Source organism: Felis catus, chromosome C2, assembly GCF_018350175.1.
Source record: "Felis catus isolate Fca126 chromosome C2, F.catus_Fca126_mat1.0, whole genome shotgun sequence".
In the NCBI taxonomy this organism is placed as follows: Eukaryota; Metazoa; Chordata; class Mammalia; order Carnivora; family Felidae; genus Felis; species Felis catus.
The window spans coordinates 117247042-117274069 of NC_058376.1; the positions used below are offsets into that span (position 1 = coordinate 117247042).

The 27028-nt window shown below is 38.8% G+C and overlaps 1 protein-coding gene and 1 long non-coding RNA gene across 4 annotated transcripts in view; one reads left to right on the forward strand and one right to left on the reverse strand.

Moving 5' to 3' along the window:
* The first annotated feature begins 280 nt into the window (after positions 1–280).
* The window catches only part of LOC101085233 (phospholipid scramblase 1), a 31262-nt gene continuing 4514 nt past the window's right edge, over positions 281–27028 (forward strand). The window contains exons 1-7 of one of the 2 annotated variants that reach the window (XM_045037468.1): positions 281–473; positions 5700–5725; positions 8930–9010; positions 13526–13812; positions 15450–15492; positions 18617–18837; positions 20315–20476. In XM_045037468.1, coding sequence (XP_044893403.1) covers positions 5713–5725; positions 8930–9010; positions 13526–13812; positions 15450–15492; positions 18617–18837; positions 20315–20476 — 807 coding nt within the window. In that variant the 5' untranslated portion in view covers positions 281–473; positions 5700–5712. The remainder of the gene's footprint in view (positions 474–5699; positions 5726–8929; positions 9011–13525; positions 13813–15449; positions 15493–18616; positions 18838–20314; positions 20477–27028) is intronic. The other variant, XM_045037469.1, reaches the window with a different exon arrangement.
* The window catches only part of LOC123380103, an 80661-nt gene continuing 69074 nt past the window's right edge, over positions 15442–27028 (reverse strand). For both annotated transcript variants that reach the window (XR_006585423.1, XR_006585422.1), the window contains exons 4-5: positions 19361–19534; positions 15442–15520 (exon numbers count right to left, since the gene is read on the reverse strand). This is a non-coding gene — a long non-coding RNA (uncharacterized LOC123380103). The remainder of the gene's footprint in view (positions 15521–19360; positions 19535–27028) is intronic.

Consider the following 27028-nt stretch of genomic DNA (forward strand, 5'->3'; position numbering starts at 1 on the left):
AGACATTGGGAGAGAGACAAAGAGTCAGGAAGCTACAGAGAAAAAGCCCCGTCGAGACAAGCACGCCGGACCCGTCCTCATTGGTCCCCGGGGCCAGCGCTGCTCACAAGCTTTGAAAGTAACAGAAATGTAAGTGATGCAAGTCGAGAGCCGAGAAACGGAAGTTCCCTACGGTTTGGCGCCCACGACAGCACCCCCACGGCAGCCACTCCCCTGCGGAGGACTTTACGTGTCGGAGCGGGCGGCCACCTCCCAGTTAGTTAGCTCTCCGTTGCCCTCGCCGCTGAACTGACTTCGGAATCTCTGCGGGGAGCGAGGAAGGGGGCGGGGGCCTGCAGCTCTCACGCCCTCCGGCAGCGACGCGGGCGCGCCGGGGGGAGAGCCCTTTTGTGTACCTAGGATCCGGGAAACGAAACCGAGAGCGTGTCCGCACCTCGGAGGTTCTCGGCAGCGCGGAGCACCTGCAGCCCCAGGTGGGCGGGCGCCTTTCTCGCCCCTCGGCCCCGCGCGCCCACCGCGCGCCGGACTCGCGTGGGTTCCCGGGGCCGGTTGCGCGGCGCTGGGGGCCGCTAGCGGGGGCGGGGCGCGGGGTCCGGCCAGCTGTGTTTGTGCGGGGTGAGCTAGTAGAGGAGGCGGGCGGGCGGGGTGGGGGGTAGGGTAGAGTCCCGGGGAAGCGACCCCCGGAAGCGGAGCTGCGACTCGCGAGTGGCCCCGGTTGGCCCCCAGGCCCCACGACCCGGCACCACTGGTAAGGCGTTTCTTGCCCGAAACTGCCTTGCGTGCTCAGCGCCCCTTTACTACCACTGCCCACCTCTTGGCCGCGCTGAAGAACCCGGCAAGAACCAGGACTGTGGGTGTCCGCTGTCGCGCTGGGAGGATTAGAAGAGATGATTAGTGGGGCCTCGTAGCTGTCATAGAACAGTATGTATTCGTTAGGAGTACGGTGTACCCTAAACCTGTGCTAGCCCCTCTGGAACACCAGACGAATTGGAAAGATAGAGCTGGTTTATAGCATAGAAGCTAAGACCATTAATTAGTTCAGGAGTCCACCTGCCTGATTTGAATCCTACCTCTACTACTTAATTGCTGTGGACTCTGAACCAGTTTCTTCAATCTTGTGCTTTCCTGGCCTCATCTCTGAAATTGTGCGATGGTCAAAAAAGAGTTACAAGAGTTATAGTATGGCGTGTATTAGTGTAAAGCTGTGTGAGCTGTGCTAGCCCCAAGAGTACTCGGTAAGGTTAGCTTTTATTATTTTTGATACTTGACAGAATCCCTGCTTCTCAACTCATGAATCTGGTTCCCACATGGTTTTATTTCTAGGGTTATTCCAGTAAATCTTGGAATGGCCGCTTCTCAGTTCCAGGAACTGGCGAGCATTGTTTCTCCTAGTTGAGCAATTAGAGAAATATGGTTTACTCATCTTTCCCTTTTTTAAAATGAAAAGGGAAACGAGTGGATTTCTGCAGTGGATACAAAAAGTGGCATGTATGCTCTGGGAAACAGTGTGGAGGTTCCTAAAAAAATTAAAAATAGATCTACCCATGACCCAGCCATAGCACTGCTAGGAATTTACCCAAGGGATACAGGAGTATTGATGCATAGGGGCACTTGTACCCCAATGTTTATAGCAGCACTTTCAAAAATGGCCGAATTATAGAAAGAGCTTAAATGTCCATCAACTGAGGAATGGATAAAGAAGATGTGGTTTATATATACAATGGAATACTACTTGGCAATGAGAAAGAATGAAATCTGGCCATTTGCAGCAACGTGGATGGAACTAGAGGGTGTTATGCTAAGTGAAATAAGGCAGAGAAAGACAGATACCAGATGTTTCCGCTCATATGTGGATCCTGAGAAACTTAACAGAAGACCAGGGGGGAGGGGAAGGGGAAAAAAACCTTACGGAGAGGGAGGGAGGCCAACCATAAGAGACTCTTAAATACTGAGAACAAACTGAGGGTTGATGAGGGGTGAGGGAGAGGGGAAAGTGAGTGATGGGCATTGAGGAGGGCACCTGTTGGGATGAGCACTGGGTGTTGTATGGAAACCAATTTGATAATAAATTATATTTAATATATTAAAAAAAACCGAAAAGTGGCATGTAAAATAAGTGGCTGGGTCAGAGATTCAGCAGCCTTCCCATTAGTAAGGGAGCTGTTCTTTATGAACAAAAGGAGTGAAATCATACTGTGCACATATTGTTCGGTCAACAAGCAGCAGTTAAGTCTCTTGTCCTGGACAAGACAGGCCATATTCTGGTCTTTGAGAGCATAGAATGCAGGTAGAGAGACATTAAATGGGTACAAACTGTGTCCCATATACCTCTCTATTCTCATGTCTGATTATCTTTTTTTTTTTTTTTTTTTTATAATCCACAAGTCTTTCATTTCCTTGAATGAGTCAAGCTCCCTGTAGCCACAGGACTTGTACAGTTCCCTCTGTGTATAATGCTTAACTACCTGTCTCAACCCCTCAACCCATGGCCTGGTGGATTTTAGACTACCTTTGGCTCTCAGATTCAAAGGAAGTTTAGGGATATAGATAGCTATCATTGTCATTAGAGCAGTAACATTTTCCTAAAATAATTAAGAACATGTGTCTGCCTCTTGGGACTCAGAAAAATGTTTAAGTGGTTTGTTCTTAATTAAGAAGTAAATGTGGATAAAGAATCCAAATCTAGTTTATGCCTAGTTTATAGGCATAGTAGTCTCAGGAACTTCCAAAATTATGGATGCTTCCCTTGGGTTCCAGATTTTACATCAATAACTTTTTTGGAAAGCAATAAGATAGAAATTTCAGGACCCCAAGAGATAGATCGGTCAAGAATGTCACTGTCCTGTGAACTGTGGAACCATGACTGATGTCACCAGCATCATTTCTCCTTATGCCTGATGGAAGAGGTTTATCATTTTCAAATAGCCCAGAGCAGCAATGGGTCTTGATGAGGAAAACAAAGGCAAAAAAATGTAGTTTAAATTAAATCCCCTTACAGCTTGAAGCCCAGTGATACCAGAGACCTGCAGTCTGTAACATTCCGTAGGAATTTACGGCTGCCTTAAGGCCTTCATGTTTACATTCCATTAAAAACTAGAAGCAACCTTATCTTGACAGTAGCTAAATCTTCGTCCTGTAAGACCCTGCTTTCAGCATACAGAAATTTCTTAGAAACTAACTTTATGTCCCCTCCTCCACAAACCTTCAAATACATTATCACTCACTCCTCACAGTCGCAGAGCAGCTCTTCTGCCCACAGGTTCTGACCCTGTGCTTTAATAACATCGTATTTTTGCACCAAACATGTCTCAGGAATTCTTTCTTAGTCATTTGCGTATGAACCCCACTTCAAATTGCATCAGGTCTTATGGTGTCTAATAGAATAATTTTTACCAGAGATGTACTTACTTGTATATAGTATATGATGTGTTAAATCTCAGAAACTCTCATTTAGCAGAGTTAGGGATGAGTGTATAGTAATCAGATTATAATTTGAAACTATATATTTGTCTTGAAGTAATTAAGATTCCAGTGGTACAACATATATGACTTTCTTAGAGACTTTTTTTTAGTACAGGATGAATATGATGTTCTTTTCCTTGGAAAATTTTCTAGGATTTGTTTCTTATTAAGAGTAGTGGAAGGCAGGGGTATACCCGGCTGGTTCAATTGGTAGAGCCTGTAACTCTTGATCTCAGGGTTGTGAGTTCAAGCCCCACATTGGGTGTGGAGCCTACTTAAAATAAATTTAAAACAAAAAGAGTAGTGGAAAACATTATTTAACAGTTATCATGTTAATTAATTAATGAAATCACCCAGGACTCAGCCTAGTCATTTCCAAAACTGAGTGACATTACCTCTTGTTAATAGACCCTTAAGTTTGAGAAAATCAAAAGATCTTCAAAACAGCAAACAGGAGCGGACAGGGTGTTGTGGCATCATCTTTATTCCACAAGTGCTTTATTCTACCTGGCACACAGGTGACTACAGCTGTCACTTAACATTTTGTACCAGAACTTATGACATGCCACGTTTTGTGCTTGAGATATTTATTTAACTGCAAAAATTCTAAAACCTACAGCAAAGAGAGGACCCAGATTATGTTCTGCAGTAGTTTTGCCATTAGGGACTTATTCTCACACATGTGCCATTTTAAGACTCAAAATAATGTAACCAAATTGGAAAGAAAAGAGCAAATAGGGACAAATAAGCTGTGCTTTAGAGTCTGTTCAGTTTCACTTCCTGGGATCTCTGGGCGAGAGGTTTTGCCTTATGAGTTAATTGCAATTAACAGGCATCAAGGGGGTTGGGATTTAAAGTGGAGAGATCAGGGGGAAAAGAAACAAGGAACTGGAAGGCAGAAGTGGTGAGGGAGCCTAAGGCAAACTGACAGGCTGCAACCCACCCCCACCCCCGGGGGAATCCATGTGGTACTCCTCAGGCACTCCTGGCTGCCCAAGAACAAAGGAAAGGGGAAAAAGAAATGGTTAACTGATAGAGATCATTGTGCCCAGTACCTGAGTCTCCCTACTATTTACAAATATTTTACAAATATCAATAGCCCAATCTCCAGAAACCGAAGGACCTCGTTTCCTGGAGCCTCAGCATCACCCCTCCATAGTGCTGTGGAAGACAAAAACAGAAGGAAATGGCAGACAGAACTAAATTTCCTTGTAACCTGCAGCCCATTGACAAATACTTGAGTCTGGCCGAGTAAACTGTTCCTCCAGGAAGTCCCTACTGTCTTAATGCTAATGCTTTGCTAGAGGGAAAACAACCTTAGCTTGACAACAGTTAGGCCTCCAGTATCCTGGGAGTCTTCTTTAGCATATGCAAATCTCACTGGAAACTTTCCCTGGACTTTACCACCCCCCCCAACTCCCTATTATATAGCCAGTCTCTCCTCAAAGTCCCAGGGCAGCTCTTCCTGCCCACGGGTCCTGTCCCCATGCTTTATTTAATAAAATCACCTTTTTGCACCAAAAACATCTCCAAGAATTCTTTCTTGGCTGTCACTTCCGGATCCCACAAACCCCACTGTCACCCCAAAAACCTCATCAAAAGTGCCGAGTACAATGGTTTTTTGGGGTTTTTTAATTATTATTTTGTATAGAAATAACCTAACACAAAGTTTTGGTTGGATTGTGACGGTGCTACAACTATGACAACCCCTGAGGGTGGATTTTCTGGCTAAAAGTATATCTTGTAACATAACAAAGAGTCAGGCCTTTTCAAATTTGCTGTCCAAGATGGGCAGAACTTATCCATAGAATCTGGAATCCAGAGATATTTGCATTAGTGTGGTCTGATAGTTAACCCGTCTGTCTGTCCTGGTGAATTTAGAGCCCAGCCTCCTTTGTGTAGACTGGAAGGCTTCAGTTTTTGACTTGGTTACAAGGTGGGGTCTTAGGCTTACAACGTTTTCCTCTCAGCTTTCTGCCTTATAGGACCTTCTCCCCACAAAGGTTTGTGGAAAACATCCACCATCCTGGGGTGACTCACAACTTCTTAAGTCATACTCAGAATCACATCAACAGGGGATGGGGTCAAGACCAAAGGGTTTAAATAACCAGATTCTGGTAGACTAGATGAATAGAGGAATATCCTATGTGTACATATAGTTTCATATCTTGTTACAACAGTCATATTTGACCTATAAATTTGTAGACAATGTAGTAATATCAGGTCTTCTTTTTCAGAACTCTATAAATCATGGAAAAGCAAAGTAAGTAATTTAAGTGTTGACTTCGTTTTATAATGTTAAATCTGTTGTTAATATGTTCTTTGTCTTATATGATGTTGTATTCAGTTTCTGAAAGGATGTAATTTACTTTGTTTATGCTCCAGAACCCGAAGTCTAGGTCATTTTTTTTTTTTTTTTTACTGTAAAGACAATGTACACATATACCCACTACTGCTAGTTTTTCCTGTAAAAATAAAACCTTAGATAAGCCTAAGGAATTTTAGTCTTACTGGGAAATATGTTATATAATTTATACTATATTCCATTTAGGTCAATTTTCCCCTTTTTGTGTGCATTTTATATACATAAACATCATTCGACTCAAATTAACCAGATAATAAATTTAATATGTCAGATCATTGTAACAAAATCTTTGGATATATCCCTGCTATATATTTCATAACATCCACACATGAACAGGTTTAATAAATACCAATGATTACGTTCTGGCTTTTTTCCTATCAAGAAAATTCTAAATAAAATGGATATCGACCAAGCATATAATAAAAGACTTTGTTTTTGTTTTTTTTAATCTAAAGTTCTGAAGAGAAAAGCAATGCATATGGGGAAAAATATGAAAAAAAAATCCTGTTTTATGAGAAGATTTACATTATCTGTTTACTTTTGTTTAGATACTGAAGACATGTTTATCTCTCACCATAATGTCAGCCTTACTAGCTGTATTAGATACTCTTTAGGACTAGAAACCTCAGCTTTCCTTCATGAAGCTTCATGATCTCTTAATGTTTGCTATATGAATTTAATTTTACTTACAAAACTCAAGGCTTCTTAAATGTAAATTGATACACTTTCTATCTGCTACAAGCATTAGGATGCTTCAAATCACCATAGAAAGATTCTTTTTGCCACGGTCATAGTCACCTTTTAACTCTTCATCTTCATATGCATAATTGTTTATATATCTGTGTGTATGTGCATAAATAGGAATTAAATGTATACATGTATATAGATACATATAGAAGTAAAAATAAAATATCTTTATATTAATGTGACAGTCCTATGGTATCTATAAATTATTTTAAGTTCCATTTCACAAATGCAGAAATCCATTCATAATTCATATGATCTTTGGTATATTTGACCACTTGCTTATTTGCTTATTTTCCCTCTGTATGAATTCCTGCTGAAATTCCTAAAACCAGGATTAACACTCTGGAACCAAAACCCCAGAGATTATGAGCTTCTAATTTCTTGAATCTGTCAGCTCCTAGATATGTATATGTATTTACTATTGTTCAAACACTGGTACCTAGAGGTGCCAAAATGTGACCTATCATTTAAGAGTAGGTATGTTAGTCAGACTTGCAGTGTTTTCCTTGAGATCTGTTAAGCGTGATCCGGTTGTTTCCAGCTCAGGTGGGGAGTGGCAGCGGTGGGCAAAGCCTTGAGAGCTGGAGAACTAGGAACTCGGCCACTCACTTGAAGCCAACAAACAAGGGAATGATCGGGATGGAGTGACTTTTGTGGTATTTGAGAGATCTGCAATCAGTCAGGGTACGTTTAGGGAAAAGCCCTGATGAAAGTAGAGGGTTCTGTAACCGGAATATGCACCAGCTCTGTGGACTCCAGTCTGCTGAAGTTATCATGAAGTTGACTGAGTGAAGGAGAAGGCTGGCTCACAACCCAGCTTTCGTGCTGAAACCACATGAGTTGAGTAGTCTTTGAAGGCCTATGATAAAGAAGTGTGCAGACAGTGTATCAGATGGAAAGTTTGACTAACTTTTTCTTCTGTATTGATGCCATGTGCTCATCATTCAATAAGAAACTATTTTGGGTTTATAGTTAGCAAGCCATAATGAGCCAGAGGAGGACATGGGACAAATGTAGTGTCCACTAGACCTTAAGTTCTACGAAGACAGGGCCAGGATAGCCTCAGAGCTTAGCTCAGAGGCAATACAGGAGATGGCCAACAAGTATTTATTGTCTGGCTAGGGCGGCTGCTAAATGAGTGACTAGGAAACACAAATATGAAGGACTAGGAGGTTCAACCATTTGTACGTATATTAAGAATATTCAACGTTTAATGTGGTATTTTATTGTTATTCGGTCAGTTATGATTTTATTGGGCAAAACCAGTCAGATACTAGGAAGTTCCTTATTGGGTATTCTTATTGGTATTGGATATTCTTGAATTCCTTATTGGGAATTCAACCTTATTGGGTAATTGCAGAGTAAGCATAAAAAGGATATTCAATATTGAAATATATGCACTATTTTAAATATTTTGAAAATAATTCTTTGGGACCCCTGGATGGCTCAGTCAGTTAAGCGTCCAACTCTCGATTTCAGCTCAGGTGATGATCTCATAGTTGTAAGGTCGAGCCCCCATGTTGGGCTCTGCGCTGGACGTTGTGCCTGCTTGATATTCTTGGTCTCCCTCTCCTCCTGCCCCTGCCCCTCCCCTGGTTGCACGCATGCGCATGTGCTCTCTCTCGCAAAGATAAAAGGAAAAGGCTAATTGGTATGGCAATAACTACATATCTTTAAAAATCATCATACTATTTCCATCATCATCCCTATATCCAAGTAGTTTCATTTCTCTCTCTCTTCCTTTACAGTCTGTATGTGGTTCTAAAACACTTTTTTCCCCTAATACCAACATGGAATTAGGTGTTAACACTTGGAACACTTCCAAATATGGAACACTCATCAGACATGTTTGAAAGCTAGAAGTTCAGCCCCGGTAACTCAGCTGTCTCATTTTATCCAAAGAGGAATTTGTTTGAAATCAATGCTCCTGCTAATTAAGTCTGATAACAAACAGCTTTTGTTAAGTGAAGAAATCACTTCATTTTAGTACAGCACAAGATCATATAAAGATCATATCAATGGAAATTATCTAAGGACAATGTATTTTTCTTTCTAATACATATTTTTTTTCTTTTTTTTTTTTTAATTTTTTTTTTAACATTTATTTTTGGGACAGAGACAGAGCATGAACGGGGGGAGGGTCAGAGAGAGAGGGAGACACAGAATCTGAAACAGGCTCCGGGCTCCAAGCTGTCAGCACAGAGCCCGATGTGGGGCTCGAACTCACGGACCGCGAGATCGTGACCTGAGCCAAAGTCGGCCGCTCAACCGACTGAGCCACCCAGGCGCCCCTTATTTTTTTCTAATATATATTTCATTAAAGCACATATATGTTTACCTTTCCCTAAATTGCAGACGGACAAATGAATGCTCCTCACCCAGGAACGAATTTACCACCTGACTATCCCCCTCAATATCCTTCAGCAACACTCCAAGGTAAAACATTTGTCTAAGAATAAAAATCCAAAATTATTCAATTACTGATATTCCCCAAAGGGCATATGTATGGGTGTGTGTCTGCCTTTGTTTGTGTATTTTAGTAGTGTCTTTTATTAAAAGTGTAATAATGAAATTGGCAGCCTAGTTCTTGATTTTTTTTTCTGACTATATATTAGCATAAATAATATAAAAGTAATGTTTACTTATGCAGGATAGTAAAGATATAGAGTTAACAAAAACAGTCCATTTACATGTAGCAAATAAAATAAAGTTTGCACCAAAATATACATTAGAAGTAAAAGATTTAATTGATCCTTCATCTGTTCTGAAAATTGTCATCACATAATCACATTTAGATTTATCCCTGGGTATTTTTGAGTCCTATATTAGCTGAGGGTAATCGTGTACAGTGAGAGTCACAGAAAAGACGTGAGTGCTTAAAACTGGAAGCTGTAGGTAATAAAAGTGTAGCTGCTTGGGGGTCATTCTCATGTTCACTTTGTAACATATATGAAAGCTTTGCTTTTTGTACGCATGCTTAATCATGCCTTATATCTAAGAAAAGTAATCGAGTCCTATCACTACATTCTAGGGAGTACATTTTTCCCTTTGAACCAGTTATCGAAAGACCTCAGAGATTTTCATGTAGACAAATGCAGTTATCAAAATTACTAGAACTTCACTACATGGCAAAATTGATGGTGTACCCAGATTTGCAAGTAGTCAGGCTACTTCCTTCTTGAGAGACTGAGAGACCACTCTGGAGACTTAGGATCAAAAGGTATCCGGTTTGGGTAGATGGGTGTATCCATTTTGTATTCTACTCTGAGTGAATAACTCTGCTTGGGAACTCAATGGCCTGTTTAATTGTGTAGCCAAGAAACTTCCCAGCGGGGCCTGGATCACCTCCAGGTGTTTGCAGTTAGAAGAATCTGAGCTAGAATATCTCGAAGGAGATAGTTCTCAAGGGTGCCTGCCCTTAAGTATTACGTGGAAGATTTTAAAACACTGTACCAGGGCACTATCCCGGGAGAATTAAAGCAGAAGCTCAGGTCACGGGACCCAGGGATTGGTAATTTTTTTAATTACCCAGTTAGTTGTAATGTGCAACCAGGGCTGAGAACCGCTGCCGTAAATTCTTATATGGTGGTTGTTTGATGAATTATTAGCAAGCTGGAATATTCATCCAGGGCACTTGGAGAATGATTTAATCCACCCCACAGCTAGTTAAAATGAGGTGATACATAATTAAATTCAGTTATAATCAGACTTGAGAGTTTGTGAGAAAAATAGCCTAATTTTATTTCACATATAAGTCCAAGGCCATATATAGTGCAGGTCTTAATATGACAACGATGCTAACAATAGTGACAGTTTAAAATTGAGAGCTTACTGTGCATAATGTGAATAAACTCATTTAACTGTCAATCTTAGGAGGTAAATAGCATCATGTACCCAGTGTGTAAATGGAAAAAGGCAAAGAGAGGCTGTATCAGGTTTCAAGTTCTGGCTTCTGCGCTAAATGGCTGTGTGGTGGTTCATACAACTCGTTATACCTGCAAGTCTCAGTTCTTAGCTATAAAACAGGCTAACATTTTCTCATTCAGGTTAGCTTGGAGATTAAATGAGAGTATACGTAAAGCGCCTGGTATAATGATTTACAAATACTGAGTGACAGATATTTGCAATTATGTTAATAATCTGTTAAATCAGTTAGACCTTATACAAATGAAAATATACAAATTTCAGGTAATTCTGTATGTTTAATCCATTATTTCGGAAATAATCAACTATCCTCTCTCTCCAAGGGTCTTGAGAAGATTAAAATAATGCTAATGTGAACTCACATGTCCTCCTCATTGGCTTGCCTGTGGTCTGATCTTTGCACTGTAGCCAGTGATCTTTAAAAATGCCTATCTGTCCATATTACAGACAGTATTCAGTGTGTACATCATTGGTTTTTCATTGCTTTTAGGATAAAGGCCAAAAGGCTTAATTTGGTTCACCAGACAGGGCCTCCCCTGCCTTCTCTTTACCTGTCTATTAAGCCTGGCTCTCTGCTATTCAAGTCGACTTGGCTTTTTACAGATTATTAGGAACCCTGTATGTGTTACTATCCCGGGGCTTGTCTGTGGAACGTTTTTCTCTGTGCCCCTGGTCTTCTCTACTCCTTTGTATCCTTTAGATCTCAGCTCAAAGGCAGCCCTCAAGGAAACTGTCCCAACTCCTCCCTTTTCTCTCTCCCCATCCCATCACTTTCCTCTGCGTATAGTCATAAAAATCTGGTCCCACCTTTCAAAGAGCTTGTCTTCGATTCTAGTTAATCAATTGATCATACTGGTGTTGTAGATCCCTAGAGTAAAGGATAAAATATGAAGTTATCTTCCCCATTAGGCAGTGAGGGCATCTGCATTTCTTATTTTAAATCCCAGTGCTCAGCACTCCCACCAACTTTGTAAGGTACAAATCAGATTATGGAACTCACTTGTCTGCTTAAAATCCTCAAAGGCCTGTCGATCACACTTGGAATCAAATCTAAGCTCCTTATTAATGGGCTCCCTAGATGAACTGTTTCTAGGTTTTCACTGACAACAGTTTCCACTCTTCCTCTCCCTTATGATGTTTCTCTCTGCCTCAAACATGCCAAATTCATTCCTGAAATCAGGGATTTTTGCATTTGGTTTTCCTTCCTCCCGCAACATTTCTTACCAGCTCTTTACACAAAGCTTTACCTTTCTCATACCTTAGATCTCAACAGAATTTTTTTTCTATCTGAAGTACCTAGTTGATACGTTTCCCTCTCCACCATGCATTTTCTCTGTGAGTTCAATCTGAAATCTTTTTTAAAAAATTTATCTCCTCTCTCCCAAAAGTAGCCTGTAAACTCCCTGAGGGCAGGTTGCCTTGTTGAGAACTGAATCCTCTGATTCTAGAACAGAGCCACCCACATTATAGAACATCTGTAAATATTTATTTGTTGTGAGAATGAATGAATTATAAAAACTATATTTAAAAGATACTAGCAGGAGGTTTAATCTCCTAAGAAATCATTTTTTTTAATGTTTTAAAAAATCTTTATTCACTTTTTGAGAGAGAGACAGAGTGCAAGCAGGGGAGGAACAGAGAGAGAGGGAGACACAAAATCCAAAGCAGGCTCCAGGCCCTGAGCTAGCAGCACAGAGCCCGACGCGGGGCTCGAACTCACAAATCGTGAGATCACGACCTGAGCCGAAGTCGGACGCTCAACCGACTGAGTCACCTAGGTGCCCCAGAAATCTTTTTAATAGTGGATGTATTTTGCCATCAGTGTCTTTTTTTAAAGTATTTATAAATTGTATAATCTAAGCATTAAATTTTACGTAGCCTTTTCTGTTAAAATATTATGGAACACATTCCTTTGAAATTGTATTCCATTGCTATGGGTTACTACTCTGTGGACTATTCATATAAGCTTATGAAGCTTCATTGTAATTACAAATTCACATAGAATACAGAGTATACACTTAGTAAATTTATCCTGCTCCTGTGCTTATTAAATACTCAAGGCAAGTTTGCCTGTTGTAACTTTTTATCTTCCTTGGTTCTCCAACTGTATTTTCCAGAGTGCTGAGGGTGGTAAATTATGAAATTTAAATTTGTAACCTAACTATCAATAATGATTTCTTTTTATTTTTTATTTTTATTTTTTTTTTTTTGCTTTTCATGTAGGAAGTCTTAGGATAGGAATGCACCATGGGGTAAAAGTTCAGGCAAACTGTTAACCCAGATAAGCATCTGGACAGTTCTGGAAGTAAGGATGCGTCTTTACCTCTACGCCAGAGTTTCTCAACAGCAGCACTCTAATATTTTCAGATGGATAATTCTTCTTTTTCAGGATACTATTCTGGCATTTTAGGAAATATTTACCAGCTTCCCTGGCCTCTATCTACCAAATGCCAGTATCACTCTTCCCTCCAGCTATAAACAGCCAAAAATGTCTCCAGAGCTTGCCAAAAATTCCTTGAGGGGGCAAAACCACCCCCAGTTCTATACATAAAGGAGGTACCATTTCTAACAATCATTTTTTTTAATAAATTAATCTTTTTTTTTAAAAAAAGAGTGCTTTGGTTTTAGAAATGCTGACTCAAAGCCTTTATTTTGGGCCTTTTACTCTTTCTTGCCATCTTTCGTTTCTCTTAAGGCATTCCATAATCCTTATAAAGGTGACTCTAGACCATTGTTGATTTTCTGTCACTTTCTTAGGTTTCAAGTATCTTTGCAACTGAGATTTGAATGGTGGGTAAGTCTTGGGCCAACTCTGTTCACAGCCCCAAACCCTGTAAGAGTGGATATGAAACTACAGATACTTCATTGAAAAATCACTGAAGGATAAAAACACAGAGTATAAGCTTCGTAGAAACAAGATATCTGAGCTGCAATTTGAGTTTGTAGAGTTTTAGGAGTAATCCCAAAAGAGTTCATATTTCCATTTTTCTGTGCAGTTACAAATTATTTCACTTGTTTTTATTTTAGGACCTCCAGGACATACTGGCTACCCTGGCCCCCAGGTTGGCTACCCTGGCCCCCAGGTTGGCTATCCTGGCCCCCAGGTTGGCTATCCTGGCCCCCAGGCTGGCTATCCTGGCCCCCAGGCTGGCTACTCAATTCCACCAGCTGGTTATTCAGGTGCTGGCCCAGTAGGGTTTCCTGTCCAACACCAGCCTGTGTATAATCAGCCAGGTGGACCTGCAGGGGTACCATGGATGCCAGCACCACCACCTCCATCAGGCTGTCCACCCGGATTGGAATATTTAAGTCAGGTAATTTCAAATAAATGAAACACTCATTTTATTTTTTAATAAAACTGTGCTTATAGTTTACTTAATGAAATTAACAAATGACTAATTCACAAAAGTCTGAAATGGCAAAACATTTTTCCCTAACAAATTACTATAATTCTTCTAGGTCAAGTTAACTTTTAAAGCAAAGTACAAATGTCTTAGGAAATTGTGTTTTCTATGATCTTGAATATAATCCATGGTAATGACCAATAGCAAACCTTTACTAAGCACTATTTTCCAGACTTTGTCCCTAAGTGTAACATATGTATTAACTTATTTAATCCTTTTAGAAACCTATAATATAGGTACTATTAATTACCATCATTTTACAGAAGAGGAACCTGAGGTCCAGAGAAATTATATAATTTGCTCAGAGTCAAAACACTAAGGAAGAGGGAGTGACTTTTTGCTACTGTAATCTTGGTTCTGGATTTCACTCTCTTTAATCCCAACACCAAATAACATCCAAGGAGGTGGAAAGAAACATTAAACTAAATTTAGTGTTGAGTGTCAATAGTGGTACCAAAAAAAAAAAAAGTTCATATTTTGTGTATAGCATGAGTCACTTTTTTATTATAATTAATGAAAGTGTATTTTATGATGCTTTGTGCTTTGAAAGAACCAATTTTATTAATGCCGTCAGTAAGGGTGAAAAAATCCTGGATTATAATGTATTGCATGATACCATATCCCAGCGATGTGAGGGCTAGTATTTGTTTAGTGTTAGACATCTGGTAGGTAGAATAGGAATATGAAATTCTATATGTCTAATCTATAAACAAATATCCCTGTGGTAACCATCCAGTTTTCAGTAAATGAATTATCTCTCTTGTACTGTCTGTACTAATTTAGTTTCCCACAATGCACTTGGGCAGCAAGTATTGTAAGAACTCTTAGTAGTTCATACATTTTCCAAGAAATACCTTAAATATTTTTTTTTTAAATCAAGGCCTTACAAAATATATAGAAGAAATTACTACCTGCTCCAAAGCATATCAAGCACACTTCTAAATTTTTTTTAGATTTAGGACAGAAGCTCTTTAAATGAATAAAGAATCTTAATATCTCTTAAACCTTTTCAAGAAGGAACTTTTTGGGGCGCCTGGGTGGCGCAGTCGGTTGAGCATCCGACCTCGGCCAGGTCACGATCTCGCGGTCCGCGAGTTCGAGCCCCGCGTCAGGCTCTGGGCTGATGGCTCAGAGCCTGGAGCCTGTTTCCGATTCTGTGTCTCCCTCTCTCTCTGACCCTCCCCCGTTCATGCTCTGTCTCTCTCTGTCCCAAAAATAAATAAACATTGGAAAAAAAAATTTTTTTAAAAAAGAAGGAACTTTTTTTTTTTTTTTAATTTTTAGAGGGATTCCAGAGTAAGTCAGTTTTATTTGACCTGGATTTACCCACATTAATAGTGAACACATTCAATAGATTTTCAATTAAAGATATATTGACTTTAATTTTATACTTTTTTAGGTATAAAGTTATATTATTAAATATTGATAAATATTGATAAGTGATTATGTGCATTTCTTAAAATATAAAAACACTATTGTTAATTTAGTTGGCATAGAAAACATGGAAATATACTTACAGCTTTTTTTTTTTTTTTTTACTATAATAGATAGATCAGATACTGATTCATCAGCAAATTGAGCTTCTGGAAGGTATGTATTCATTGTATTGATCATATTTCTAGAAAGAGAAGATATTTATGCAGATAAACGCATATCAACAACCACAAATGTAATGCTTTCACTGATGTGGAACAGTTAAATCTGGTTGCTTACAAATGTCTCTCTTCTTCATGATAACAAAATGATGACAATTATCAGTAGCTCATTTCTGGAAATTAGGAGTCGACTAGTAAAATACTGTTACTCTGACAATCTGTCCTCATGATACAGACCTTACCTTAGAAGGAAACCAAACCAAACTTACTTTTGCTCCCCCTGCTCTTTAGAAATCACTCCAGTGATTCTGTCATTTTACATGACTTTCATCACTTCAGCTGTTTTTTCCCCAGTCTGTGATGTTTTTGAGATTGACACAGAGCCACATGCAGTAGTTCAGTTACCTCAGTACATTTCTAAAGCAAGTAAACTTCTTCAGTTTGGATGGGTATATTTTGGAAAATTGTATTCCTGCCTTGGGTTTGCAAGGCTTCTGTTGGAGTGTTGGAGGATGCTGACCAGCAAGCCTGGAGGCTTGGCTTCTTAGAACAGCACTCCTGCTCCTGTGAATGGGACCTAACCTCAATAAAGATCTCCTTGGGTACGGCACTCCTGAGATGCAAGATAAACTTAAGCTGTTAGATGTTTCAGGACTCTTGCCAGGGGAAAGAGAACTGGATGGATTCATGAACCCGTGTCTTTCTTCTAGATATAAAGAGTCTAATGAACATTTGGCTAGTTTTTAGAATATATCTGTTAAGTCCTTCTTCACCTCTCTGCAAAGTCCCTATCTGCTGGTAGAAATATAACATGAATTGTAAAAGCAGAGTAATAGATTTGGTTAGAATATACAGTTGTTGCCTATTTTATTTAAATTGCTTATAATGCACATTGTTAGATACTTATAATGTTCTTGTTTTGCTAGTGTGTATATACTAAGCTTTCTCTAGAAAGGAGTTCTTTGTTGTTTGATAACTTGTGCCCTGAATTTTGTAATGCTTTATCTTAAGAAATTTGGTTTTGAGGTTATGACATCAAAACAAAACAGATACTGTACATTATATAGCACTCCATTTATAGTTTTTAAATGTGTTAGTTTTATATATATTTGTGAAATTTGTATGTGTTAATCATGAAATGTAAATAAAGTAAGCTCCAAATTTAGTAGTTACTAATTCTTCTCTTTTTTAAGAGATGTCTTTAATTGTCCTGTTTTCTTGTCTCAATGAAAGTGTGTATTGTAACATTATGACAGTATAAAGAGATATAAATTTTAGGAGCCTCTAAGCTATGGTGGTTCAGTCCATTAAGCATTGGACTCTTGATCTCTGCTCAGGTCATGATCTCACAGTGAATTCGAGCCCCACATTGGGCTTTGCACTGACAGTGCAGAACCTGCTTGGACTTCTCTCTCTCCTCTTTCTCTGCCCCTCCCCCAGTCTTGCATACACGCACCCTCCCTCTCTCTCTCAAAACTAAACAAAAATGTAAAGAGCGATGAAGATTAATCCATTTATTTTTAGCATCTGAGTCTATGACAGGCACTTAAATAGTTCCCATTTCAGGACTTTATAAACAATGATAGCCATAGAATTCTTTTGTTTTATTCTCATTTTTTGAGTAACTTAGAGATTGTATAAACCCACTGATCTCATTTCATAGATGAACAAGCTGAAGAATTTTGAGATTAAGCTACTTAGTAAAACACTTAGATAATTGAATTCCATGTTATGAATCAGTTTCTTTTTTTTCTCGCATAACATTTAACTGGCAGGTCAAGGGTGTTTTTTACAAAGGAAGAGTCCAGAGCCTGTCTGAGCCAGAGCAGAGGAGCTGAAGGGAGGTCAAGATGATGGAATTTATGAAGGACATCTCTGACTAAAAGTCAATCACTCAGATATTAGAGAATGATTTTTATCTCTCTGTATATCTTTTAATCGTTATTTTCGTGGCTTCTGAGCTGCTATGACCCATGTTAACAAGAATTATAGACAAGCAAGACCATTAGTTGTTCCTTTCTGGCTCTAAGCAAGGAGAGGTTTGCAATGTGTGGGTCTGTATGGGAAGCCCATTTGTAAGATACCACTTGAGCGTCCGCATCCAGCATACTTCTGTTTCCCTGTGAAGACATTAGCCCCCTCTGAGGTACAGAGCTCACTTAGGCTGCCACTGGTCTAGACATCCTGTGAGTGGCAACCTTGGTTGTCAAGCACCTCTTCCCCTTGTCGAATATTCATCTCCCACTTCTGAACAACTACTGCTAAGCTAAACAAGGGTCCTCTGGGCCCAATGTGATGTTCTAATTTACCTTCCATTTTCACCCTCTCCCTTCCTACATGTATGCATTAAGAGCAAGCCCTCTCGGGGCGCCTGGGTGGCGCAGTCGGTTAAGCGTCCGACTTCAGCCAGGTCACGATCTCGCGGTGCGTGGGTTTGAGCCCCGCGTCAGGCTCTGTCCTGACAACTCAGAGCCTGGAGCCTGTTTCCGATTCTGTGTCTCCCTCTCTCTGCCCCTCCCCCATTCATGCTCTGTCTCTCTCTGTCCCAAAAATAAATAAACGTTGAAAAAAATTAAAAAAAAAAAAAAAAAGAGCAAGCCATCTCATCACTTCCCCTCATACAGTGCAAAAAAAGATAAGCCATGCATAGGGTGTGTGTGTATACATAAATATATAATCTCAAACCAATTTGGTAAAATTGGATAAACATAGCAACCATCTCATATTCCCCTACATAACTGAATATAAGAAAACTATAGCAAACAGATGGATATTTTGTTCATACACCTAGCACAACTATTATCATCTACAGCATTGCTCCATCCCTTAGGAGCAGTCTGTCTTTCTGGAAGAAGTCTATGCAATTAGGAACATTTGAGTTGTTTTCTTCCCCATGTTTCACATACAGATGCTTAATTTCTATTCCTTAATAAACTCTCCTTTCCCTTTCCCTTTCTTCCTCTTTCTAGATCATCGCTAAACACCTTTCCTTTTCTTTCTCCCTGTTTTACTAGAAGTATAATCCAAAAATGGTGTAACCACATATTGTAGAATCTTAGGATAGATCCAACATTCTTTTTATATAATGGTCATAATGGTTCCCTCTTTTATGTTTTTAGTCATAACAGGTTTTGAAACTAATAACAAATATGAAATTAAGAACAGCTTTGGACAGAAGATTTACTTTGCAGTAGAGGATACAGACTGCTGTACCCGGAATTGCTGTGGGGCTTCTCGGCCTTTTACCATGAGGATTATTGATAATATGGGCCAAGAAGTTATAACTCTGGAGAGACCACTAAGGTGTGACAGCTGTTGTTGCCCTTGCTGCCTTCAGGAGGTCCGTGAGCAATTACCAGAGTGATTTGTAAAGTAGTTCAGAAAGAATTTTTACCCTCTCATTGAACTTATGTAATCAAAAGAGATTTAAAGGACAATTGGTCCATAAGGTCTTGGTTTATACTTGAAAGTGAATTGTTCAAGAAGAAAGGCAGGTGAAAAACAATTGAGCAGTTAGCCCCATGTTGCATGAGTAGTGTGTCTCATGGGGTTGTGATCAGAGATCTCAGAGACCAGTCTTGTTGATCTTCATGGAGAGTTGAGAAGGTAGGGCACCTTGGACAAGTCCTTTACCTAAAATGAACATGAAAGGCCTGGCCAAAGCCAAAGCAAGGACACTATAGAAAAATATCCCAAAATATCTTAAGTGTGTTCATCTCACAATTTTGGCCAACCTACGTAAGAAACAAACTTAGGAGGAGCCCTCCCTGAAAAATACCAATGCCTGTGTTTTTATGAATCCCTAAAAAAGTTAATGTATTTGAGTCGCCTATAAGGGGCGTATACTAGTTGTGAGTACCTACCTCCAGAAAGACCAAGTGTCTGTTTCATTTACTTGGCAGCCCAGTGATGGAGAATGTGGATCTCAGGGGAGATGCTGGGGCACAAAGACTTTACAGGGATGTGGGGTTTTGCTTGTGTCCCCGTTGGCTTGAGACCAGCTCTGCTGGGGTCTCTCAGTCATTCCATACAGGTAGCTGTGCCAGCGTGAAAGACAGAGTGACAAGCACATGAATATTTGAAGTCTAATACTGTACCTATTTTAAGAAGATAATCGAAGTTGTTCATACTGAATTATTTTTTTTCCCCATGTCCTTTAGGTTAGATAGAGTAATATTTATCCATAGGAATCTCTGAGGAAATACTGAGAAATTGATGGAATATGCTCTACAGTATAAATAGTACATTAACATGTATTATACTATTTGATGGTAAAAAACGGACCTAGGAAGTCGTCATTTACTGATGAGCACACTGAGGCACTTTCAAGGTCACCTCCCTAGTAGCAGAGCCAAGACTCCAAGCCTCATTTTCTTTCCATTTTGGCGCCATTGCTATTCATATTTGAAAATTGCACCACCGATCAGAGCCATGTTCCTACATCTAAACCACCATTCTTTTTTAAAGTTTAAGAAAAGAGTTCCTTAACAATTTGGACATTTTTCATAAATGGGGAGTTTAAAAATGTACGAGACCAGTAAAGCAAAGCTTAGGAGTGGAGACTATACGTGTAGCCTCCTCAAGTTTGTATCTCATCTTTTCCACTTTGTAGTTGGGAATCTTGATACAGGTTCATTAACTTCTCTTCCTCGGTTCCTTTCTCTATACATAGGGATGATAGTACCAACCCTGCAGGGATGTGTTATGAATTAAGTGGTGCTTTAAACAGTGTCTGACACTTAGAAAGTATTCAATAAATGAGTTATTACCAGGCATCATAATTATTATGATTTATATATATTCTTTTGCCTTTGTAGATTGAAGTCCATGCTCCTCCTGGTGTACCTGTAGGTTATGTTACTCAGACCTGGCATCCATGCCTGCCAAGGTTTACAATTCAAAATGAGAGGAGAGAGGATGTACTAAAAATTATTGGTCCATGTGTTGTGTGCAGCTGTTGTGCAGATGTTGATTTTGAGGTAAGAGATGTGATAACATTTATAGGTCTTGCTTTCCTCATATAAGAATAATATAATTTGGGAGGATGTTATAAATACATTAAATTTGTGTATCCTGATATTTCAAGAGGAAGTCAGTGTGCTTATATATTTAACTTTGGCCAGAGAGGTGATTTTTGCTCTGATTACGCATCAGTGTTGACTATACTAAATGGAAAAAAGAGAAGCAGAGCTTCTTAGTCAAATAAATAAATATATGCAAAACATCCAACATTTGACCATGGTAGTTTCTATATGCAGGCTCCATATGTTATGCATTTAAGATAAAATGTTAACCTTGTGGGGCGCCTGGGTGGCTCAGTTGGTTGGGCATCCAACCTCAGCTCAGGTCATGAGCTCACTGTGTGTGAGTTCGAGCCCCACATCAGGCTCTGGGCTGACAGCCCAGAGCCTGGAGCCTGCTTCGGATTCTGTGTCTCCCTCTCTCTCTGCATCTCCCCTGTTCACACTCTGTCTCTCAAAAATAAATAAACATTAAAAAAAAAAATGCTAATCTTGTCATCTAGGTCTGAGTGCCAAAGCATATGAATCCTTCCCTAGTCTGAAATACAGGTTTCCAGTGCTCTAGACCCTTCTTCAGAAGTTCTGACATCTTTGAGTTCCTACAAAATGCTCATGATACAGAGAGAGTTTTAAGAAAGATAGTGTAAAACATACTTCCCAATTATGTCTTTCCTTCTCCTTTTATTAAATTAGATCACTATAAACCACATGATAATCTATGTATCTATTACATGGAGGAATTTCATTACAGCAGTTGTCCAATAGATGTCCTAGTCTTGTAGCCCAAATTAATGTAGTTGCAAATGTTTAAAAATAGGGAGATTTTTGGGGTGCCTGGGTGGTTCAGTCAGTTAAGCGGCCAATTTCAGCTCAGGTCATGATCTTGCGGTCCGTGAGTTCGAGCCCCACGTCGGGCTCTGTGCTGACAGCTCAGAGCCTGGAGCCTGTTTCAGATTCTGTGTCTCCCTCTCTCTGACCCTCCCCTGTTCATGCTCTGTCTCTGATTCAAAAATAAATAAAGGTTAAAAAATTTTTTTTTAATAGGGAGACTTTTATAATTTAATCTTGCTCTCGTGATTCTCGTGGAAAATCAAAATATGTTAAGCTACACCAACATTTTTCCACAAGAGGGGCAAAAATCTAAAACTGAGGAGGGCTGCCCCTTTGTGATAAGATATATGAAATCTGCCACTGTCCCCTGGCTTCTGAAAGTTTGCCACTGTCCAGCTTCATTCTTTTATATTATCTGCCTGGCTTCCCTAGTCATATGATTTTCAATTCCTCTGCTAGACCCTAGTTGTATAAAAGTGAATCCTTCCCTTTACTGACTTCAGAATAGAATGAGAGAGACTGGCAGTTTTGAGGAAACACATGTGATACAGTAGAGACTTTATGAAGACTCTTACAAAACCATATACATAGTGTAGGGGGGATGTATACCATGCATGTGTAAAGACTTTATAGGTTTTTGTATAACAATAGTTCTCTATGTAGGGGTTATCATTCCTATGAATGAGCCAGAGGACTGAGAGGTAATTGTTCTTTCAGGGAATATTACAGAATTTTTGCTGACATATTTGTAGAAAGTAAGTGAAAATACTGGTGCAACAAATCAAGCTGGACTGTGAAACTTTTATATTTAATGCTAAGGAATTTAAAAACTAACCAGCAGCCCTTCTCAGTGGATGCCTTAAACCATCTGTTACATGTAATAAATTAACTACTCTCTTGTGCGTCTAGGGTGGCATTAACTATGTAACATCTTTGAGGGGATTGAGAAAATAGTCCCTTGAATCATTTTCTATAAGCTAGGTAATGGAAAGTTTGAAAGCAGGAATTATCAGTATGAAGAGCCACTATGGAACATGGACTCCATCATAGTGTTAATGGCATGGATACTTAGAGTAGGAAAGAGGTAATGGCCTGAACACAGCAGGAGCAGGAGCCATGCTAAAGGAAGAAATAATTCAGAGACATTTCACAAGTGTACCAAGGGGAAACTGATTCATGGATTTGATGTCAATTGAGCATGAAAGAAAATTTGGAGAGGATTCTGATGTAATATTATTCCAATAACTGAGAAGGAGATTATCTTTAAAAAGGACAGGAGAATCTGAAAACAAACCAAATAGAAATTCCATAAATAAGAACACTCATGGATGAAACCTCATTGGGAAGGTTGAGCTGAAAATTAGATACAGGTGAAGAGGGAATTAATGAACTGGACGATCTATAGGAGGAAAATAAATAGGAGAGGTGAAAAGATAAAAATTTGAAGGGATGGGGAGACTGGGTGGCTCAGTTGGTTAAGCATTCAACTTTGGCTCAGGTCATGATCTCATGGTTAGTGGGTTAGTGGGTTAGTGAGTTCGAACCCCACATCAGGCTCTCTCCCTCTCTCCTCTCTGCTCTGATTCTCTGCCTCCCTCTCTCTCTCTCTCTCTGCCCCATGCCCCTCTCAAAAATAAATTAAAACAAAAACATTTTTGAAGGGACCAAAAAAATTGAACATATGTGAAAGCTAGAATAAACTACTCTTGCATATGCCAAAAAGGAGTCACAGAAAAAGAATACAGAAAATGTACTGAGATGATATCCAAAGAGATAAATGGATACGAATTCTGTAGACTAGATGCCATGGATTTTCAGAATCAAAAAGTGCAAGGAGTTCTGGGTAAGAAAAAGAAATGACACCCAGAGACAACTTAGATAAAATGTAAACTTAGACTAAAAAGGAAATCTAAAATCAGCAAGTGGGAGGGGGGAAGGTTATCTCAAATATGTAATTCCCTGACCATTAGGGATTATGAACATTTTACTGGCTATTTGTGTTTGTTCTCTTTGAATTGTCTATTCATATCCATTGCCTGTATTTTTACTGGGTTGTTTACTTTTTTCTTATCAATTTATAAATGTAATTTGTGTGTTGAAGACATTGATCCTGCATCTGTCCTCTGATCTTAGTTTCCACAAATCAACCCTTTCTTTGTGGAACTTATTATATACATTTATTTATTTTATGTCACATATAGTCACGTATATCTATTTTAGTATCTTCTGATTCTCCTGTCTTGATTATGAAGTTACGCCCAACTTTCTATTTTATTTATTCCTCTTTTAAATCTTTTTATACTTAAATCTTTAACTCATAAAGAGTTAATTGTATTTATACAAGATTGAACATTTTTTTCTTTCAGGTGACTAGAGAACTATGTCACCATGATTTATTAAGTAAAGTATTCATTCCTTACTGAATTGAAATACATTACATTAAATTCCCACAAGTAATGGGATGTATTTTAGATTTGTCTCGGTTTCATTGATCTAATTATCTGTTCCTTCAAGTGCCTTACGATTCAATTATGGTAACTTAATGCTGCATTATATATCTACTCCTAGCCAAACAGCCACTTGTTATTCTTCTTTATCATAGGTTTTTGCTATTATCAGACTTTTCCTTTCCTATGAATAGTAAGGCAATTTTTCAGAAGATAGAATCCTACTATTATATTAAATTTGTATTCAGTTTTTTTTAATTAGCATATTTGATGCTAAACCTCTCTCATCCCAGAAGTGTTATGTCTTTTTATTCATTCATATCTAATTTTATATTCTTCATAAGATCATATGGGTTTCTTTATATAGAACTTTACCCTTTTTTAAAAAAAAATTTTTAATGTTTATTTTTGAGAGAGAGACAGAGTGTGAGCAGGGGAGGGACAGAGAGAGAGGGAAACACAGAATCCGAAGCAGGCTCCAGGCTGTGAGTTGTCAAGACAGAGCCCCAGGTGATCATGACCTGAGCTGAAGTCTGATGCTTAACCAACTGAGCCACCCAGGTGCCCAAACTTCCCTCTTTTTCTTTATGTTAACATTTTCCTAAGTAATTTATAGGCATTATCACTACTAAGCAGGAATGTATATGTTAGGTTCTTGTTGTTAATATTAAAAAAGACTACTTTTTTTGTTTACCTTTTATCCAGTCTTCTGACTGGATTTTCATATTTAACTTCAAGAAACATTTTTGCTCAGGCGCCTCGGTGGCTCAGTCAGTCAAGTCACCATCTCGTGGTTCACAAGTTCCAGTCCCACATCAGGCTCTGTGCTGACAGCTCAGAGCCTGGAGCCTGCTTTGGATTCTGTGTCTCCCTCTCTCTCTCTGCCCCTTTCTGCTCATACTCTGTCTCTCTCTCAAAAATAAATAAAACACTAAGGTTTTTTTTTTTTGATTAAAAAAAAAGAAACATTTTTGCTTATTTACACTTGATTTTTCTAGATACAAAATCACAGAGTAAATTAAATCATTTTTGCTCTTCTCATATTTACCAATTAGCTCCTTTTATTTTCCAATCTACTTCACGGCAAAACTGAATAATAATGCCAATTGTGTGAATACCTATCAAGCTGATGACTTCAATTGAAATAGCAAATGTTTCATAATTTAGAAAGACATTGGCTACTGTTTTTCGTAGTGATTTTCTATTACTATTTACCTAGATCAGGAATCCGCAAACTTTTTTAAATAAGAGATAGAAAACATTTTAGACTTTATGGGCCGTATGGTCATTGTGTGCAACTATTCAAATCTGCCATTGTAGCATGAAGATAATCACAGACGATACATGAATACTGTGTATAACTATGTCCTAATACAGCTTTTTATAAAAACAGTGGGCAGGCTAGATTTGTCCCACTGACCATTGTTCGCTCACCCTGACCTAGATTTTTATTAAGAATTGATACTTAACTTTCTAAAAGCAGGGTATCACAATGGTCTTGACTACAGACTCTGAAACAGAGTGTCTGGGTTTGAAAACCTCCCCATGTCTTCTTATCAGTGTGAACTTGGACAAATTCCTTGACCTCTGTCTGCCTCAGTTTTTTCATATGAAAACTGTTTAATAATATATGTATCTTATAAAGATATGAAGAAAAAAATTACCTAATACTTATAAAGCATTTGTATGTTATACATATACTAAATACTCTATAAATGCTTAATTAGCAAGTAAATAAAATACTTTTTCAGTGTCTGATACACTAAGTTTTGAAATCTATGATTTTCTAGTATTATACAATTTATTACAGTATATTCTTTTGATACTTACCTGAGGTCTATGTGCTACTGTTCAATTTGAATTTTTTGCATTTATATTTATATTATAAGATGAACCTATAGATCTATTTTTAGAATACCTCTATCAAGTTTTGCTTCATAGGTATATAATACTAGTTTATTATTTTGAGAAGTTGCAGCCATTTCATTATATAGATTTTCCATTTTTAAATATCTAAATTTAGGTAAAAATTATCTGATCCTATTGACTTTTCATTTGTAAATCATTCCCATTTCTGAGCCTTTTCATAAAAAAAATGATATGTTCTACTTCTTATGTAAACTTTTAAATTTCTTGCTCTAGGAATATAAAGGAGAAATGTCAATATTAGTTAAGTCCAGTGGCAGGACTGTGATGGTTGCTATTTTATCTTTTGTATATTTCATTTAAAAAACACTTGAGAAATTAAATTTAACGATACATGTAAGGTTTCATTACTAGCTTCAAATGTTGATGACAGTTAGTGTATACAACAGGTAGGCAAGAGGGATTTCTGTTAGTCTGTTGAGCCACAATAGTGTTGCATGACAAATAACCCCTAAAGCTCTGTGGCTTAAAACAGTGGTATGTATTTTCATGCTTATGGATCTGCAGGGCAACTTTGTCTTAGGGACTCTATCCAACTCTCCTAGTTGGCTCTGATTTGGGCTGGAAATTGGCCTCAGGTGTATACCAGATATATTCATTCTGCAGCTGTAGCAAATGCAGCTACCTGGATCATGCATTTCTAGTGGCTGATCACTGGGGAGCAAGAGCCAGGCCAAACCGTTTAGCCACGTTGAACCCCTCTTCTCTTGTCACATCTGCTAACATTCCATTGGTTAAGCAAGTCACATGGCCAAGCCTAACTATCAGTGTGCAGGGATATATACTGGGCCTACAGTTGTCGGGGGGAGGGTAGTGCATGAATATTTGCTGAGCGGTAATGGATGTTATCACAGTTATCATATTAGATGTTTGTTTCAAATCTTAAAGAACCCATCTACCCACACCAAAATAAAATGAGTCAACTGTTTTTAGTTTCCCTACATTTGTTTTCCTGTTCTCAACCTGAACTAGAGCTTCAGTGGGTGTTGCTAGCACTTATGGTTCCTTGTGCATATTTGAAAAGGACATTTCCCCCTCTGGTTTCACAGAACTCTCCATGTACACGCCATGGTGAGTGTGGGCTCTGTTCATCCGCCCACATGCCAACTTGGTGAGGTCCATTTATCCAGCTACGATCTGTTCAACTCTTTACGATGGCCCTGGGCTTTCCTCAGGCAGAATTGTAAAATTGGAAAAACTTTACTTCAGAGCTCTTTTTATCTTGTATTCTTCTTGTTGTTCACTGTCCATCCACCCCACTGTCCAGTCTTAACCTATCCCTTGGCCCGGGGCATCCCATCAAGTT